The sequence below is a fragment of the Cygnus olor genome, chromosome 1 (assembly GCF_009769625.2).
Source record: "Cygnus olor isolate bCygOlo1 chromosome 1, bCygOlo1.pri.v2, whole genome shotgun sequence".
NCBI lineage: Eukaryota > Metazoa > Chordata > Aves > Anseriformes > Anatidae > Cygnus > Cygnus olor.
The window spans coordinates 66,346,442-66,366,833 of record NC_049169.1 but is presented as its reverse complement, the minus strand read 5'-3'; the positions used below and the strand labels follow the sequence as shown (position 1 = coordinate 66,366,833).

Here is a 20,392-nt window from a genome sequence, read left to right as displayed (position 1 = left end):
TCCTACAATATACAGCTACCCTTCAGCCGCTGTCACAAACTGAGATTTTAATAAAGATGGGAGATTTGGAAACAACAACTGCTTGGGAGACGATAGGATCATAAACAATAGATGTGTTCTTCAGAGCAGATCAACAGCTGTGATCACCACAGCACCAGATGTAAAAGATACCATTCAGCAAAAAGCGAAAGCTCCCCACTACAGCTTTGTTTTGTTCAGCAGAGATCCACAGTCCTGAAACCAAGGCACTTCCTGCGATGCCTACAAAATGAATGGGAGCCCTTCAAGGCAACTAACAGACCTATCCGGGAAGAGGCAGCCTGTGGGTGGGCCACAGAAATCCAGACACTACGCTGTGCATCAAAGAACAGGTCTGAATACATAACAAACACCATTCTTTAAATCAGAATTTCAAATCAACACAGAGAATGAAAGGAAAAAAATACAGTCTGTCAAAACAAGAATGAAACTCCATATCAGCACAGTGATCTACGTACAACAATGAGGCCTAATTCATGAAAATTTTGGCATGCTTAGCTCAGCACCTCTGGGGGGGGAGCAGGAGGGAGGGAGGGGGAGAGAGAAAGAGAATCAGACCACAACTTATTTAAATAGTGTCTAATTTTTTCCCTGGGAAAGAGTGGAGAAAAAAAGCTTCAGACGTAAAAAAAAAAAAAAAAAAAAGCGACCAGTTTGGTTGATGTATTTGGAGAGGTACTTTTATACTGAAATGACAAGGAAGACTTAAGGAACTTGAATGGAAGAACTGTCTTAAGCTTCACGTAACAGCATATCAGACTGGGAATGTACTTCAGAATTGCTGATCTTCCTTTGAGAGGAGCCCACAATGAAATAACTGAATTACTCATTTTAAATTGTGAATGATTATTTTTGTTTTCAAAAAGAAGTAGACAAATATTGACTCAGATACTGTAAATATTGCAGAAAAGACCATTTTTCAGGAATGAGTGGGTTTAGAACAGGACACACACAGCTTGAAACACCAGACCAGAGGAAGGAGAGCTTTCCATTAGTGGAGCAAAATGGAAAAGAGTCCAGAAACTGTTTAAGAGAATAAGACAAAGGCTTGTCTGGGAGGTGTAATGGAGCAGGGGAAACAAGGCACCGTAAGAATACATAAGCCTTCAAACCAAGTACAAGGGGGCTACTTCTGGTTAAACAGATTTATTTATTGCCTCTTAAAAAAAAGCTCAAAAATATTATTAGTTATTTACTACAAAAAAAAAAAAAATCACCTTTCTTAATTCCTGCACCCTTGGGGGAGAAAAACCTACACTTGTTTGAGATCACTTAGCTCTTTACTCCTCCAGCCCTGCTGTTATTTGTTTTATGTGGGCTGAGCTCTTCAACTGACCCGAGCATGGGAGTTTCAGTCAGACTGACATTTCCTCACACAATCTGTCACATCCTAATCCACAGGAGAGTTACACGTTGGATAAAGGGCAACGCAAATCTACCAATGAACACGGTGAATATAATCCCTTAGTGAGGGGGCCCAGCTGTGTTTCAGTCCTCTCCTGAAAAATCCTAGTGTGCCCCAAGCTACGCTTACTGTGCATCGTTCAACAACCAAAATGCAATGACGCTGACCAGCGGAACAATTCGCCGACTGCCACTAAGGACTACTGCACATCTATTTGACTGCAGCAGATGAGGGACTTGCTTTATGAGTTTGGAGCTGTAGCCTTACAAATTATTTCGTTTATACGCAAAATACCAGGTGGTCAATACCGCTACCAGTTTCTATCGGGTGCACTAAGAACAGTTCCAAAAACAACAGCACAGGCAGAGATTGCCTTCTTTAAAACACCACTACCACATCATCATGACTGTAGCGAGCCCCACTTGAAAACAGTCATTCCAGGGCTGGAAGCAGTTCCCATCTATGGCCCGGGACGCTGAGCCTCACTTACCAGCTACAGACTCATGCCAGACCGCTGCTCAGAGTACGTCCCGCTGCTGGAAAGTTATTTCAACGTACGTGTGTTCTCGGTCAGCGAGCGTTCACCCAAGTACAGACAGCAAGGTTGAGGGAGGCAACAAAACCGCCGGAGTTCAAATTGTTTTAGGGAAGCATGCCACTGAAACACACCCGGGTTTGGGTCATCTTCCTGATACCAGTCCCTATAGCAGGTAACCTCACTCCCACTTCTCTCGGTTCACCGTATCCACTCTCCCCTACAGCCTCACGTTCACACGGTGCTCTTTATTCACACGCACCCCATTTCAGAGAGTCACTTGCAGGACATGCAGCTACATAACCACACCCCGCACCAACACCATGGGAAACGCTTGGGCGCCCCGCAGCCTTACCAGGAGGGCTGTGAAGGGATTTCAGGCGAGACCTGCGTGCGCGGGCTCGTCCAGCCGCGCAGCACTTTGCCTCCCGCCACACCTCACAGAGCAGGTAGGGCTTCCAGAGCACCCGACCGCGACCAGGTTGGCAGACGAATCCCTCGGCGTGCTCTTCCAGCAATACACGCCGCTATGACTAAGAGATTGTTTTTAATAAACCGAGGACGACGGGGTTGAAACGTGCCAATCCCTGCTGGAAAGGGATCGATAACGTGTCCATTACTGATCCTCCAGCGGCACTTAACGGGTGCAAATACTGGAAAACAACGTAGCCCTTGATCTGGGCAGGGGCATTAGCTGACTGTAAAAGGAAACGTTAATTAAGCAAGTTTTCTAGACAAATAGCTCGATGTCTTTCAGGAACTAGCCCAGAAGTGTACGGGTTCCCCATTTTCCCCAGCCGCCCCGCCCCGCCCCGCCACGACACCCCCGAGCCCCACAACACCCGGGCACCGGGTAATGGCCGCCCCCCCCATAACCGCTGCGGGAGGGGGCGGCAAACACAGGAATAAACGCACGCCAATAAACCGCCCGCCCCCGGCCCCTGCTCACCTGCGGCGGCGGCGGAGGGGGCGGGGCCGGGCCGGGCCGGGCCGGGCCGGAGCCGCCTGCGGGGGGCGTGGGGGGAGGGGGCGAGCGCCCGCGCCGGGCGGTGAGGGCTCGGCCCTAATTTGCCGCCGCCGCCGCCATGATGGAGGGGCGGGGGCCGCGCGTCACGGCGCGCGCGTCCTCTGCGGCGTGGGGGCGGCTGCGCGGCCGCGTCATGCGCCGGGGGGGAGGGGGGGAATGACGCAGCGGCACGGGGCCGGGCCGCGATGGGGGGGCTGCCCCGGGGGGCGGCGCCCTGCGTTACTGCGCTGCGAGCGGTTACGCGGGTGGGAGTTAGCGGGTTTGGGGCTCGCTGAGATGAAAAGTTACGGGTTTTTGTGTAATGCGTGCTTCATGCCGAGGGGAAAAGGGCTCGTGAGAAATTGAGGAAGCAGAAATAAGCCGGGAAAAGCGTGGATGTGGCGCACACGACGCCTGAAGCTGGTGTGTAAAGCACAGTGTGGTTTGCTCCGGTGAATGTGCCCGCAGAATGCAAACAGAAGCGTCCAGCCAGTCAGAGTCAACATGTACTATTTATTACAGGTTACAGAGGTTGCTCTAAAACTTGTCATAAAGTGAACAACAGAAGCAGTAACGAAACCCAGATGAGTCAGCACATCATGTGGAAATGGTCCTGAGTCGTTCTCGATCGGAAAATGGCAGGAGGCGATAATACAGAGGCTGTGACCCCCCCCAGTGTACTGTAATGAAACTGGTGCTGCAGTCGCTAACCCTAGAAGTGCGCCCAGCCCCAGAGGCCCATCACAACGCTTCCCATAAAACACCCCCAAAGCCCCTGACCTCCCACCCCACTCAGTAACCCAGTCCATCCCCTCACGAGGGCTCCCTGTGGCCTTGGGGTTTTCTCTTTGTGCTCGTTAATCCTACACCGCATCTCAGGCACACATGAAAGGACAGCTTTGTTTTACGCTGCCAGTCCAAACCTGAAAAATGTGAGATTTCATAAATAGTATTTCCCAACTTTATACAGCTGGCAGCTGAAAGTGACCTTGAGATACCGAAGCCTCCTATGATGAGCCTAAAGCATTGCAAAAAAATAAAAAAAACACACACACACAACACTTCAGGGTTTTCTAAGCACGCTTCTCTCAGTGTTTAATTTGACTTGAGAGACTAAATTAATTTTTCTCGGAAGCAGCTCGTTTCTTAACGGAAGCACGGTAAATATTTCTGTTCCGCCGGCCACGAAGCGCCCCCACGCCGGCAGCGGGGCAGGGCGTCCCGCACCCACCACAAGATGGCGACCGGGAGCCGGCGCGCCATGGCAGCGCACCGCCGCAAGCCCCGCCCCTCCCCGTGACGCCAGCGGGCTCCGGGGCTCCGATTGGCCTGGCGGAGCGGAGCGGGCGGGGCGGAGCGACGCGGCGGTGGCAGCCGTGACCCGAACCGGATTCGATTCGATTCGGTTCGGTTCGCGTTGGCCGCCGCCTCCCTGCAGCCCCGCCGGCTCCCCGCCGCCCGCCGCCGCCATGGCGCTCAGCGATGCCGACGTCCAGAAGCAGGTGGGGGCCTGGGGGGCTGCTGGGGGCGGGGGGACGGGGTTCGGGCCCAGCTCCGAAACGGGGGCGGGGGGAGAGGTTTTACACGGGGATCTCGGTGGGAAAGGGGGGTGATGAAGAAAGTGGGTTTTTATTTTGTTTTTCGTTGGTGGGGTTGGTTGGCCGTCCACTGATAAACTTCAACTGAAGCCTTTTGAGGGTGTGTTATTGCCAGATCATAACGAGAGGGCACGTGAGTGGTCATCTGTACCATCCACAGTGCTTAATTGTGCTTCCAGGCAGATAAATGCACTACCCTGCATACATACCGTCTCGGATATTTCTCTTTAAGGCTTTTTCACCTTTTCTACACATCTATCCTAAACCAAATTAGCGGTCACTTAGCCCTTTTGTGTGGCCTTCAGCTCTCAGATGCCCTTTTCAGTTCTGTGTCCCAAGCAGAGCAGTGCAAAGCAGCTCCTGTGATGGAAACTTCCAGGGCTGAAGGCCGGCTGCGGACGCTTCCCCCTGGGTGAGGGCACTCTGTCCTTATTGACAGTAAACAGGGCCCCTGCCTAAAAAACTGCTCCTAGCCAGGCTGATGACGGCGTGCGCTGTTAAAGGCTGCACGGATCCAGTCGGTGCTGGCCAGTGGGGCTCCTGCAGGTGATGGGCAGATCTGCCAAGTTCTACATGTCCTTTGCATCAGAAGTGCTTCGTGTCTCACTTTCTCATTCAGTAAACATAGTCTCTTGGCAAGGAAGCATCACATTGAAAGTAAAATCAGTTGGTCATCTATCTCCAAAAGGAGAATTGTGGCGTTACGTTCCCTTGCATTTTATTTGCAAAGCTTGCTGCTTGTATTTTTTTACTTTCTCTCCCATGAAGATTATAAAAATAAAGGTGACTTGCTGTGGTCTTGCTCAGCTGCCGTGGGTGTGAACTTCAAAGGTTATTTCAGGATCTGTGGATACACTAAACACCCAGTGCCAATAGAATTTCACACCTGCAACTTGCCTGTTGTTCTGCACTATTGAACCTGGGGTGATCCTGTTGACTGGAAAAGAGAATGCTGCTGATAGCACCACAGTTCTACATGTGCATAAATCCCGGTATGAACCTACCAGATGATCCTCTGAAATCTTAACTACTGACCATGGTGCTTTCAGTAATTTTCACATTGAAAATCATCTCTACTTATCAATCTTAGATTTACTTGCTTTCTTTCATCAACAGTGTTTAATCGATTGTTACATCTAATATCTTTAGGTCTGGAAGCCTCACTTAATACCTCTTTTCATTCCTATGAAGAACAAAACGGGATTTCAGTACAGCAGACTGCAAAAGGAATAACAATGTTCGGTCTCACCAGACATGGCAAAACAGATGACATACCACCTTGCTTCCATCTTATTCTGCTTTGTTATACAGAGGACATTTCTTGAACATCTGAAACTGTTTAAAGTACTCTTCCAAAATTTGGAAACTAAACTGGAGGAAGTCACTCAGTAATAGAAGGGTTACTGCTGCTGTAGGAAAGTCCTTAGTTTCCTTCCACACCAGGGTATTCAGTGAAATTATTTACATGTTTTGTCCGCCTCTCTTGTCATTTCTGAAATGCAGATAGATCTAAAGCTTGATTTGATCAGCCATCAGATCGGACAAGTGGGATAAGAAACTGACCTTGAGGTAGACTCACACTTAGAAGTGTTGCAAACTGGAATTAAAATAAAAATTGTTGACCTGATTTTGAGGATGTAGATACTATCATTCACTTCTTCCACTGTACATGCCTAAAATCTTCCGCTTGTCTGTTCACTTCTGGTTTTTAGTTTATATGGGCATGATGCTGTCAGCGCATTGGTTCAGTAATCAAACTGGCACCCATCTTATCTCTTTAAAATGTCTCATTTCAGATTATATGAATTATATATGAGATTATATGAATAGAGTCTTTCATGCAAGTTTATTCAGACCAGATTGAAAAGTGTCTCACCACTAAGTGCGAGCAAAAAGGAGGGTTTCATGGTCCACTTGAGTGTACGGTTCGCTCCATCTGCACTTGGAAATGGCTGTACAGTTAAAAGTTGCCATTTGGTTGGGCAGTGCTCTAGGTTTGAACCTAAATTTAAGCCTGGTCACAGAATGGAATAAGATAAATAAGCAGAACTTAGTATAATTGGTTTCCCTGTCTTTGAGCTCTTGGACCTGTGCTTTATAAAAGTGTTTCAGGATGCTTTCAAAAAGTTTCTTCAAGCTGAACTTGTTAGTGTGTATCTCTCTCTAAAGCAGCATGTGATATTCTTGATGTGGTCTTGATCAACTGGTGCTGCAGGGAATATATTTCTTCCCATCAATATCCTTTCCAACAGAAAATGTTTTCTCTCTTATTACAGATCAAGCATATGATGGCTTTCATTGAACAGGAAGCCAATGAAAAGGCTGAAGAAATAGATGCAAAGGTAAAAATGGAAGTTCAATGTCAGTAAGTGCAAAAGGAGAACTGCCTCTGATATCCTGGTTTAATAGTTGCAATCTGAGCAGTCTTAGAACATTTCTGTAAAGTACAATTTACTTTGCATTCAGTTATTATATAGCAAAAAATGGTGCTACCAGATAAAGTTAATGTTTGCTAACTTCTGTGAAATCAGAACAAAACTACTGAGTTGGATCTGCTCTTTTGTCCAAGTTTTCTTCGTGGTTCTTAAATGTGAATTTATTCCTATCCAAGTTCACTCACTGTTTTCACACAACCAGGAGCACTGAAGGGTAATGTGGATAGACTAAAGTAAGTGGAACACCTTTCCCTACCTCCTATTTATAATTCTAATTTTTGCTTGATTTCCATAGCATGTTAGGCAGAGACATGAGTAAGAAATTGAAGCGAGGATGCTAATAATCTAGCACAAATGTTCGTTCATGCACAAAAATGAAAAAGGTGAAAGTTAAACTGTCTGAATTGTTTTGATGAAAGCTTGTTTTGTAAACACTTTCATAACTGTACCTGAACCTGCGTAGCCACCTGCAGACTTCCTTCTAGGTGTGTTTTAGTAGGTGTCCTGGGAAACTACATCATAAATTTATATTTAAGGCACAAGTTGAACTCTTTGCGGAGTTCTTCACTTAGGCTAAACCACAAGACAATGAGTTTGATATTAACCTGGTGATAGAATATGGTTGTTCATTGAAGTAGGAGTAATGGTGCCTTATGACCCTAACAATCTGCATTATACCGACACTAAAATATATGCTGAGTCCAGTACAAGTAAGATGTATTACTATTAATTTTTATCTCCCATAAACTTTTTGATCAGCAAAACTGTTTAATAAGTTCTAAATCAGGTATTGCTGTTTATCTCCAAAGACAAGTCAGAAGTTGAGATTGGATACTACAGTATAAGAAAACTTCCCATGTGTTTGTGGTTTCATATGCTAACGGGCTACGTTTTATGAAAACGTAATAGCTATACTGTCAGTCTCCTTGTGTAAGAATTAAGAATTACTTACAGTAACATACTTTGTGGACTCCAAGCGCTGGCTGGGTTATTTTAGGTAGAATCTCTTGTAGACAGAAATGAGACTAATTCTGTTTAAAAAGAAAAAAAATCATGCCTGGAGCTCAGATAGAATGAATTGTATTTCCTGACAGTGCATACTGTATCTGTTTTGTAATTGTATGCCTGAGGAATAAATAGTGCAAGGAAACATGTTAATCAACAGAGATATACTGATGAAAAAATGTATCTTAGCAAGGTTTGAGCTCAGAAGTTCAGTGGGACACATACTGAGTTCCCTTTGGCTTGCATGTTGGTTGAAATGCTTTGTTTATGTGGAACCATAAATTGTATCACCATACCTTATCTGTAAATGCATTCTTAAAGCATGGCCATTTCATTTGATTCTGTTTTTTTCAGCCCATGGAATCAATTTCCGCTTCAGTTATTTAATTTTTACTGTAGGCAGAAGAAGAATTCAACATTGAGAAGGGTCGCCTTGTTCAGACACAGAGGCTGAAAATCATGGAGTATTATGAAAAGAAGGAGAAACAAATTGAACAGCAGAAAAAAATGTAAGTTACTTAGGTTAGATGGTTGGCTTCAGAGCCTGAGCTCTCATCTTATTACTAATTTCATATAAAACCATTTTTCCCTTGCAAATGGGCAAATTGTAGCAAATGTATTGAGCTCTAATTGTGAGGTTCTAATTTTTCTGGGGAGTAATTATCCAGGGTGAGCTACAATAGTATAACTGGTAGGAGGTGTGGTGAAAGAATCTTTCATTTTTCTTTGTGTGGTTAATGTCTAAAACTCTACCCTGGTTTATTACTGTGGGAGAAATGATTGTGTTAGGTTTAGTTTTGGTGGGTCTAGTGCAGTATGGGGTTCTGCATTATAATCGTTTGCATGGATTCAGAAACAGGTTCAGACGGTTGAACAGGCTTTGTTATTAAACAGGGTGGTATTGTTATCTTTAAATGTAAAATATACAGTTGAACACTGACAGAACTCCAACGTTTAAAGTCTGATGGACTGATTCAACTTTGTCATGAAACTTGCAGTCAGATGTCCAACCTGATGAATCAGGCAAGACTGAAGGTCCTCAAGGCAAGGGATGACCTTATTGCAGTGAGTATCTTTGTAGTAAAGACACAGAGGTTCTATTCCTACCACCTGTTGGGAAATGATCTTATCCATATTCTAAAGAAAAATATGATTTGTGAGTAATATTTGCTTCAACATATGTTAGCTAGCTTTCCCAGTTAACCTGAAAAGTCTTTAAAGATTTAGTCTGGCTTTACTAATCTGCTTTAGCTTATTTTCAGTTTCTATTGCCTGTTCTTTTCGGGAAATCCAGCTCTCTGCCAAGAGCATTGCACTTACTAGTTGTATGTATCATTTAGACAATAGCTTATTTCATTAAAGAACAGAAACCTCTTGCACGGTTTGTGGAACTTGAAGTTCTGTTTGCATGATGTAACATCTGTTCATTAAAGCTGGTGTGGCTTAAGCAAGTAGGTTTAAAACACCACTCACTGTTTTTTTTTTCTGTCACCTTTAGTGGCCCCTAGTATATGGAAAGGTTTGCTTCTTGTTTTAGTGGGTGACTGATCTGTGTGTGCATGAGTAGGGTGAGTGATCATTTACCAGAGCAGGCTACCTTTAGTCTTAGTTTAGCCTTACACCACGTGTAGTGTATTCTCATTTTGCTTATTATACAGCTTGCAGGTTTCCTATCACTGCTTTTCTTATCCTGTCTCAGAAACAGTTTGAGTGTTCTGTATTCTAGCTAGATGGTGCTGTTGAGCTGTTGGAAAAACTGCAAGACCTGTAGAAACCAAGTATTAAAAAAAAATGGTAATGTTGCTCGAGTCAATGCTGCTATGAAAAAGGAGAGTTAGCAAAAGAAAATGGCCAGTTTATTGGTTCTTCAAACCTAGTTTCAAATTTTTAATTGTATTTACAGTGGGAAGAAAAGTGGGTGGCTAAAGAGCTAACTCTATTGTGACAGTCTCTGCTGGGTAATCTCTTCCTCATTTATCAGCTGACTCAACCTCATGCTTCTGAGTAATGCATAACACTCTTCCTTATTTTAAAACCTTTGAAGTCACATGCTGCTACCTCTTTCTTCCCTTATCAGATCTTTCGCCTCCTTTGTGAACAATAGAGAGGAGCACTTCCAGAAATGCTGTGTTATTCTAGAGTGGACAGTATAACTAGATTTGACCGCGAAGTTGAATTGTGATAGTCTTATATTTTACTGCTGATTGTGTTAACATGCACTCTTCTCTTAAACTCCACAATACAGGACAGTAAAGAAGGGTTTATACCAAATTTTAAAATTCCTTTATCTGAAGTAATTATAATTATGGTTCAGTTCTAGGAGCTTTCTGAGTCGATTCAAATTTCTTCAAAATTCAGTCCCATCTGATGTTGATTTGCAGAATAAAGACATTCAGAAACAACTACTTCAAATTAAAAATAAGCTTTCAATTTTGAGTTTCTACTTGCATTTACTTATGATTAAAAATATCAAACCTGAATGTTGTTAGATGTAAAGATAGGTTAGATTTCTTTACTTGACTACAAAGCTGAAAAGGTTAGTTATTTGGACAACTATATTAGTTAACATTAGGCAACCATTTATAACGTATTTAGTTTGTGTGAATTAATGTTATAAATACCATCATTTTACTACCGAGGTCCCCCTTTTTCATGAAGAAAGAATTGTTGTCTGGATATATTGGGTTCGGATCAGGGCAGGGAGGGGGGAACTGTTTGGAAAGGATGTTGTGCCATGCACATAGATGAAGGTCTAGCTTGGATGAACACCAGCTGGAGTGTACGTTTACGTGTTGGCAGGGTGTGATAGCTATAATAGGAGTACTGAAAGTTGGTAGGCATGAAACCAAATGCCAAACAGATGGGCTCTGCTGATCTGATTTTCTTCTGAATGTAGGATTTGCTGAATGAGGCCAAGCTAAGACTTGCCAAGGTGGTGAAGGATACTGCCAGGTACCAAATACTGCTGGATGGACTAGTTCTACAGGTAAATATTTAAATCGTACCAAATAGATGATTGCAGCTCTGTCCTCCTGTGCATCTTTCTTCAAACATAACCAACTGTAGATGTTACAGTTGTATTGGAATCTAGATCAAAAGTTGCTGGATGATCTTTGAGTTTTAAACATCACTTCTGCTATATCTTTTGATCTTAGATTCTGAGCAGATAAAGCTGCAGTTTATTTTGTGGTATAGAACCTAGTAGACCAAGCAGCTGGCTCCCATTATAAGAATGGTTGCAGATGTGCACACATACATTGTAACATGCACGTTTAGGATGCACACTTTAAACTTCTGTCGTAATTAGTTGGAATGAGTTGCTCAAATGCACCTTTGACTAAAGCTGTTCCTTCAAGCCTAGAAGTCAGTAGTTATCTGCAAAGCTAGTCCTGGCTGTGACAAATTTACTACATTATGGTGTGCATTCGTGACACATACAAAGATAAATCTAAGCTTTGCTTACCAGTCCATCCTCTAGCTCTGGAACTTCACTGCTGGAAATCTAGTAAGTGTTGGCTAGGGTCACGTGTGCAACCACTAGTGCCACCCTCTGGTACGATCAAGTCCTTTTGCCATAAACTCACAGAAACCAGCCACAAACTCTCCTGTCTGTAGTTTAATGACAGAATGTTCTTAATAGTGTTCCCTTCCAGCTGGTGCTTCCAATTCAGTATTTTTGTTTCCTTGTCACACTTAGGTCTGCTGCTGCTGTATATCAAACAAACCTGTCTTGTTCGTGCAAGCTGGCTGTGTCTGTCTTGGCTCATTAGATTTGATCCACTGTAGTACTCGCATGTTGCTACAGGAACTGCAAGGCTGGAATTATTAGAACAGGCACCTGAAATTGCAGCCTGTCTTCTCCAAGAATGAGCAAGCTGGCAAGCTGACACTCTGGTTGGACAGCAACGATCCTTACACACACATGTACATTATCTGGGCAACTCACTCCTGTGACAGACACGTTTAGTTGCACTTGAATTCCAAACTTTAAGCTAACACAAGAAAAACGTGATCTGTAGTTGTAGGCTCTCCCAGATATCATTGCCATCCTCTCAGAATGTCTGCATGGGGTGCACTTGCAAGCAAAGAACTCATTAAAATGAGTTAACATTGTCAGGTTTTGTTTTTCAAATTGATCAGCTCCTTTCCTTTCTTGGAGTTGAATAATTCTAAGACAATTAAAATGTCAGTTTTCTGATACTGTAACGGTTATCTTTTGTACAGGGATTCTACCAGCTGCTTGAGCCCAAAATAGTTGTTCGGTGCAGGAAACAAGATCTCCCTATGGTTAAGGTAAGACACCTAGAATTATGACAGTATCCTTGCTCATGAAGGCTGAGACCTGATTGCAAATATTTGCTGCTCAGATCCCATCTGTGTGACAGGAAAACAACTGAAGCATGTTTTCAAGCTGCACTTCTGTTGCAGGTACAATGCAAGACAGCAAGTATGTGCTTCAAGTCAGGGATCATTTCCTTGCTTGGGTATTACTTAGGAAATTTTAGACATTGCTGCAGCATTAATAACAATTGTTTTTGGCTCAAAAGCTGTACTAAAATTTGCTTAATTAAAAAAAAAAGCCCCAATTCCTTCATTTTAATTCCTACAAATGAATAAGCAACCAAATCCAAGCGATGTGCTATTGTTTATCAATGTTAATTGGAGGTTTATCTTGTGTCGTAGGCTGCTATACAGAAGAGCATTCCAATCTACAAAAATGCCACAAAAAGGGATGTGGATATTCACATTGACCAAGACAACTTCCTGCCAGAGGAAATGTAAGCAAAATGGGAGTCCCTTATAGACAGTGCTAACTTAAATTGCAAGCCACAGCTCTTACTAGGACAGTCTTGGAAAATTATGTATGTAATATCCCTGAAGTGTCTACTGCTGTTCTAGTGGAATTTGGCACTTCTTTCTCTTAATCAAGTACAGATTCTGTAGCTTCCTCCAGAGAAGCACTGTCTCAGTCAAAACTGTCAATAAAAGTTTTGTGCAACCTCCAGCCTGTTCCACAGTATTGAAGTATACAATAACTGTGTGTAGAAACTTAACTAACTGTTGTTTTTCTTTAGAGAGGGAGAATGCAAATGTAGCTCTGCTTTCTGTCTCAAGAGGAAGCAAACTGAGTCATAAGGAATTATGTTTGGTGCTGCAGCATAATGACTTGACGGGGTTTGTGTCTGTTAGGTCTTGCAAGGCTTTATTTCCATATAGTATGATAAAGAACATGGAACAAAACTGTATATTCTGAAAGTCAGGGATCGTTTTTTTATGTATGAACAAGCAAACAAAGCTTCTAGCACTCTTCTTCACTTCCCAAAATCTAAAAGTGTTCTATTAATAATAAAATACAGAGTCTGAAGCTGTTTTGATGTGACAAATTTCATAGCGCTGTTTGTATTTAGATCATGCTAATGAGTATCCTCGTATGTAGCTATGGTACCCAGTAACTGAAGATGCTCTGCACTACTACTTTGCTGCATCACTTTGTGCTTACTCTCATTAAGGCAGGATCAAATGTATTTATTTATTTAACAAATGAATACCTACACCTCTGGCTTTTCTATAAGAACTCATTTGGGGTAATGTCTCTGCCAAATTATAGCTTTGAGACATATTATAGCTGTCATGACTTTTATGTTTACTTTCCTTTTCTAGTGCTGGAGGTGTTGAAATTTACAACAGTGATGGTAAAATTAAGGTTTCTAACACCCTGGAAAGTCGGCTGGACCTTGTAGCTCAGCAGGTGAGTTTTTCTCACAACCAAGGTGAACAAGATGTAATTAGCTAGTTTTGTCTTGTAATTAAATCCTTGTGTTTTCAGTGCATGGTAACAGTCCCAATCGTGTGTGGGGTCAGATTTTCAGTATGGGTGACAAGAAGTTACTTTTGAATGGAAAGAAACAAATTACCTGCTGCTTGCGCTTCTCTACAACAAACATGGCTTTTCCCAAAAATGATACCTTTTGGACTAAGCATCAGCATAAAGCTCTAGAAGTTATGGTACCAAAAGACACTGATGACTATACTGCAGTCAAGATGTTGAAATACTGAGTTTAACTTTAATTTCTGAATTCCGCTTGAGTACTAGAAACGTTGGCTGAAACCTTGTGTTATAGCTGAAATTACTAGATCTTGCATCTCTTCCTTGTGATGCAGTATAGGTAGTCCTTTAATCTATAGACTAGCAGGCAATATGTGATCAGATAAAGGCTTCAGAAAACACAAATGAATTGACTTCTCAATTTAGAAGACTAGTCTAGCTATCAAACTGCCCGCAACAAGGAATGCTCGGCAATAGTATTGCATATAACTGATGTATTCTTCCTCAACAGATGATGCCAGAAATCAGAGTGGCTCTCTTTGGTGCTAATGCCAACAGGAAGTTTTTGGACTAAACCTCTATAAGAGAAGGTGGAATCTGTTCCACTGCCATACTGAAGGGATGCAAAAGCATCTGCTAATTCGAAGTCTTGAAATGTAACATTACTGTGTCATCCAATATCTCTTCTTCAATGGAATAATTTCGCGTACCTGCTGTGCTTAGCCTCTCCACTTGTGGTTAGAATTTATAGCTTAAAGGATGTGAAGACATGTATTCATCCAAAAGTGACACTAGAAAATGGAGGCATTTGGGCTCTTTGCTTTCCTTGCACTGTTGTGGCCCTGTAAAGACCAGTGGTCCGTTTAGGGTCACTCTCTTTGCTTTGGCCTCACCTCTTTCAAGTTGTCCAATCTGTGACGTAAATTACTGCGCTGCCCATGGGAAATCCCTTTTCATTTAAGGTCTTCAGTGTTACAGAGGGCATGCATTCCTTCCCAGGGTTAGTAGTTTGATTCATGTTACTTGATCAGGCAATTTTCTGTTCTGTATATGTGATTTAAAAAAAAAAAAAAGCCTGAGCCTGTAAAACTTTATTTATTAAAATAAAAATGCGTGTGTGTATGGAGTTCCTTGTAGTTTCTCTCTGGAGGATTGGCAACAGCCTTTGAAAAGTGCGCTTGTGTGTATAAGGACTTACTACTTGTAGGTTCTCTGTAATAACTATTCTGTGAAGCTAGAAGTCAAGCTTGTGGAGACTGTAAAGCTAATTGCTTGAGTAGTGTTGGACTGGAGGCAAGTCTTTTGCATAAGACTCTACTATGAGCTCCAGTCTTCCTAAAAATGAATCAGTAGTTTTGCTATGTGATCCCTCAATCGTCTTTCACAAGAGAAATACAACTGCACTATTTTCATACAACAATCTATTTACATACAACAATCTATTTCCAGTTACAAGTTTGTTGATTCTGTGAAAAAAAAAATCCAAACCATACTCCTGTAGTAAGTATGACTGAGGACTCAAGGAACAGCACTTGACTCTGTCAAAACTATTCTCTTAATTGTTAACCTTTAATACCTTAAAGTTTAAGTAACACAACTGTCTTCACTACCTAAACTGTTAAGATTTATTAACGCTTGTCCTTTGCTTCTGCAGTGATGACTAGTGTTGTCTCCACCTCCTCTGGTGTAGGACAGAAAAATTCTCTAGGTGACTTTCCACACTACAAGCCTCTATCAGAGTACCTGGCTCTTCACCTAGTGTTCAGTTCTGAGACTTGCTGAATGGAAATAAGAAACTGCACAAACAAATTACTGCTTGAATGTGTTGCAGTCATCTTCTCTAAATACAGCAGTGATGTAGGAATTCTATATTGTGCCATGAAGAGTACTTGCCAGGTTGCAGCACCACTGCATTATGCAGTGTTTTTAACCTGAGGCCCTTTCCTCTTAAGCTGAGGTGCATGCTCTCGTGTAAAGTATGTTAAAGACACTCAATGCTAGATAAACCGTTTACTGACGCTTCTTCAAAATGGTGATTTGACTGCTATGAAAATCCTGAATCCTAACTTAATTTCTTTGTGAAAGAAATGCTTTCAATTTTTCTTACAAAACAAGAAACATTAGCAAGTTGGTTGGTTTTTTTTCTTTGCTTGTTTGTTTTTTAATTCTTGTTTATTTTGTACTGCTCCTTACTTTTATGTTTAGTACTTGTTTTCCATGTAGATGGTTGTGGTATTCATTCTTTCAGTGCTGTGCCTTCTGTTGCATGGTTCTACGAGTAGGCACCGAGTATATAAGACTAGAGGCGTACTCTTCCTAGATACTTGGATAACCGTTACAGCTTTCATCTTTGCATGTCAGTGATCAAGCTCTCTGACTAAGTACTGGACTGGGGTTTTGCCACACCTGTAGTGGAGGAAAAGCCTTCATGCATGCATGCTTCACTCTTTTGTTTCTTGGTTCATGTAGCACCGTTCAGAACAGATTTGTTTCAGTCCTTTCTGATGGATTCATCCCCCTCACCAATTGGCTGTCTACCAGTGCTTAGAAAATACACTTGAACTTATCTGGGTCCTTATTTTATCCACAGCTAGAGCTAGAAAGAAATACTCTAAATGTTGGAATAGAGTGCAGTGTATGGAAATAAAATATTGGGCTAGACAAGAGGAGGTTATTACTTCCTGGCAGGTGATGTGTACTGTAAAGATTTGCTCCAATACTCAATGAAAAGACTTCAGTCCACAAGATCATCTCTGAAGAAGTGAATGGCCCACATTTTGCTGTCATGGCTGGAAAGTAGCTGTAATGTTGTCCTGGTGCTATTGCTTCCCTTGGAAAACTGATACAGGCAATAGTGTAACGCATGTAGGTGAAGTCACAGGCAGAATAAACTAAAAGTCAGCACACACAAGAGACAGATGGCTCTGTTTGTTGTACATTATTCCACAGTTATGGGCAATGTTGAAATGTGATCTTCAGGTAGGTTTTATTCAGGAAAAAAAATGTATTAGCAATTATCAAGACTTTCTGTGATACCAGTAACCTAAACATTCTTGGCAGTGACAAAAAAGGATTGTTTATACAGGGTCTGATGGTCTACTTCTTTCATGAAGGAGTAAGACCTTCACCAATCTCCATCTTGCATGTTTTTGAAAAGGAGAATAACAACTCACTGTCTGACTCTGGAGCTCACAGTGGAAGATAGTGGAGTTTCTATTTAGTGTGCTTTCCTCTGTTCATTTTTCATCTCCTTTTTGTATTGTCCTATGCAGATAAGAGGAAGAAGAAACCACTGTCATACTTGCATACGAACATTAGCAACAGTAAGAATGTTCTTAGTTTGGGGGAGTGTGTTTGTTACTTAATCATATGGGTAGCAGTGGTTCAAAACAGGTCCTTAAGAAATGGTCTGAGCACTTTGTGTGTATTGCATCTGAAGTCTGAGACTAGTGGTTTGGTGCCCACCACCCACCCGAACTAAAGCACTTATGCTTACCGAGTTTGTTAGCAGAACTGCATGCACTCTTAGCTTTAGCAATGTCAGCTATGACAAGAACTTCTGTCTGCGACAGCAGTTCCCTGCAAGTGTGTTACAAGAAAGCGCTGACTACCTTTAATATTGAGATAACACCACATGAGAATTCAACTACAAAAAAGTGGCGTCTGCATTACCAGGAACATCTTTATCCTTCATCTCGAGCAATAGGGGCAGTTATTAAATTTAGCACCTTAAAGAAAAGGGGGAATATCCAACCAGGCTTACCTAGTATAGTTTGCAGTCCTGTTGGGTCTTCGTCCAAGCCTCTCTTCAGTGTTTGGATGCCGGTTTTTAGAAATAAAAAATGAAACAAAAGCTGCATTTCAGGTGGATTTCAGAGTTCCTGCTGGGGTGTCACTGCAGCGCTATTTTATTAATTGACCGGTACTACTGATTTCAGCAAACAAATTAGGATATACAATTTTTGTTGTTGGTGGTGATTTACCAGCTGACCTTGGTCAAATCAATGAGAATATTGATCTTTATCCATCTCAGTATAAGCATGCAAAATAATCCAGTTGTGTACAGTAAACAAGCTGCATCAGCACATTAAGAAACTGGACAAATACAGGGAACAAAGGAGGAGTTAAATCAGAGTGCAGGTAAAAGAATAAGTAGTGATGGCAGAAGCAAGCGTTGCAAATCAATGGAGAGTGCAGAGCTGGCTCTGTCTAGTGTTGGGGAAGGAGTTAGGGAAGGAGGTAATGTTGCACGTGTTCTGCACAGCTGGCAATGGAAAATTTAAGAGCAGGTTAGACACTAAGTGATCAGCAGAGGACTTAAAATGTTACTGCACATCTGAGTCACAACCCTTTTTTAGTATTTAGTTTTCACACTGAGAGGTATTAATGTTAATCAGCGAGAGAGACGCTGTATGAATGGTCCCTGGAGGTGTGCACAAGTGTCAAGGTGAGAGAAAGACTGGAAGAAAACAACAAGAAAGTACCTGAGAACTGAGGCCTCGGTATCTTTATTATGGCAGTAAGAGATGATAGAACTATAGCTTTTGAAAGGAAGCTCTGAGATGGCTGCCAGGGTGAGTGCTGCCCACCAGAAAACGGGTGGTGAAAGGGAAGGTTAAGTGCCCAGCACCCTTCTGAGAGGCCGTCTCAGAGGAAAGCACGGATGTGTTTTCCATAACAAGCCTTGTCTAAAAGCTGAAGTTGAGAATCCAGCTTTTGGGTGAGTCCTGCAGTGACAGCCTGGCTGTGGCCCTTCGGGTGCTCGCTGTCCCCAGGGGTCGGACATCTCCGTGCACTGCCAGAGATGAGCTGGCAGAAGGGGGGGTGCCTTATGCCCCTGCCCTGGTCTGCTGATGGTAGCAAGCTGTGGGAAATAAATAACAGAGAATGCACATCCCTGTTGGAATATAGACGGGTGTTAGGTAAGGCTTTACACAGGCCAATAGTGCATGCAGTACAGCGAGGCTGGAGCATCTCCACGGTCCCAGAATCTGCTCCTAAACCAGTCTGGGAGATTATGAGAAAATTATCTATTTAATTCCAAAGAAACTGATGTAAATGAGAACAGAAACATTTGGAAATAAAAGAGAACTACCCCAGAGGAAAATTCAAAGCAAAATATTTTCCTTGGTTAAGTGGACTCTGAGCTGCTATTCTGGGGGGGGGGAAGACTGAGGCTGCAGTAAGGCAACTTGGCAAAAGGTGTTTAGCCCTGAGCTAGAGGCCAGGCGGGCTGCAGCAGCATTTGGCCATGTTTGGCTGTTTGCTGTTTGATATGGGCAGCTCAGAGGTGCAGGAGAAATGAATGGGGGCCTCAAACATGTTTGCAGGAACAGGCTGTGCCGAGATGACCCTTCCAGAGCGGGGAGGTTCCTGCTGGTTTCAGCCAAAGTAGAGCGGGCTGGGAAAGCCAAAATCTGTCTTCCTAGGCATCTCTCAGAGCATCCCACATTGTTGCTTTGGCTTTGTTAGAGAAAGTAAGAAAAACATCTCTAAATGAGCAGTCTTAGGTTAAAAACCGTGCTGAACTGTGCCAAAAATGTAATTTCCCAACCCATGTTACACTATAGAAATAAAAAGCTGCAGAAATCAAGGATCCCAACATTGTTTTAAGTAGTTGAAGGCTGATGTCTTGTGAGAGGCTCAGGCTGCGTAACGAAACTGTTCAGGGTGGTCCCTCATGAGCTACTCATTCCGTGCGTCTGCTCTTGGCTCCAAATACTGTGAGGGCAAACAGTAGCATCGCTGGCCAGGATGGGGATGGGGGAGTGGGGTGGCTCCCCTGCACCAGCAGGATTTGTGCCAGCACCAAGTGACCGCATGGAAGTCTCTGCATGCATACACCGAAGCAACTGTCACCTCACCCTCCAGGATCCTGAGCGCTGAATTTCCAACATCTTCAGGGAACAAGCAACTGCAGGGCATCAAGTTGTGACTCCTCTCCCCGGCACTGCCGTCTCAACTGTCTGCAGAGGGCAACCCAGGCACGAACACACAGAGCACATGGTGCTCTATGGTACATGACAGCTGCAAAGACACCGCTGCCCAACCAGTGCTCCCAGTCCCAGCCCTGCTCCCCAGTTCCCTGCTCCCAAAACACACTCTCACCCATGCACACCAGACCGAGGCTGCCCAGCAGTGGTGTTTCTTGGCTAAAGGCACACAGGGAAAAAAAAAAAAAAACAACCTCAAAGTGGTCCTGAGATTTGGCATCACAGAAAGAAATTCCCTCCTGACTTCAGCTCTGATGATCAGCTTTAAGCCATGGTGCTCGAGGTACCTCTGTGAGTGTTTTTAGCAGTTAAAAATACAGAAGCATTGCCTTGTTCAAACACAAACAAAATGGCTTCACAGATGTCCTGCAATGACTGCCACAGATTACTTACGTACTAGTTAAAAGGGCTTCATAATAAATATGTCTACTGGGATCATATCATTTGTTGACACTTAGCTAAACCTGTGTCATTAAAGCAACTATTTAATCGTGTACCTTCTAAGTTATCCTCTTTATTTAGGTCTAAACATTATCCAGACAGACATGA

General features: G+C 43.0%; 2 protein-coding genes across 4 annotated transcripts in view; one reads left to right on the top strand and one right to left on the bottom strand.

The window, feature by feature from the left end:
* The window catches only part of BCL2L13 (BCL2 like 13), a 43,809-nt gene extending 40,704 nt beyond the window's left edge, over positions 1–3,105 (bottom strand). Inside the window, exon 1 of one of the 3 annotated variants that reach the window (XM_040562786.1) lies at positions 2,929–3,105. The gene's annotated coding sequence lies outside the window, so the exon portion shown is untranslated. Of the gene's footprint in view, positions 1–1,934 lie in introns of all 3 variants that reach the window. The other 2 variants (XM_040562797.1, XM_040562806.1) reach the window with 2 other exon arrangements.
* A 1,215-nt stretch (positions 3,106–4,320) lies between these two features.
* On the top strand, positions 4,321–14,972 carry ATP6V1E1 (ATPase H+ transporting V1 subunit E1). The gene is made up of 9 exons (XM_040562770.1): positions 4,321–4,487; positions 6,860–6,925; positions 8,423–8,532; positions 9,022–9,088; positions 10,920–11,009; positions 12,248–12,316; positions 12,707–12,801; positions 13,685–13,772; positions 14,362–14,972. Exons 1-9 carry the CDS (start codon positions 4,455–4,457, stop codon positions 14,422–14,424), a joined length of 681 nt encoding a protein of 226 aa, XP_040418704.1. The 5' UTR covers positions 4,321–4,454; the 3' UTR covers positions 14,425–14,972.
* Positions 14,973–20,392: the final 5,420 nt, after the last annotated feature.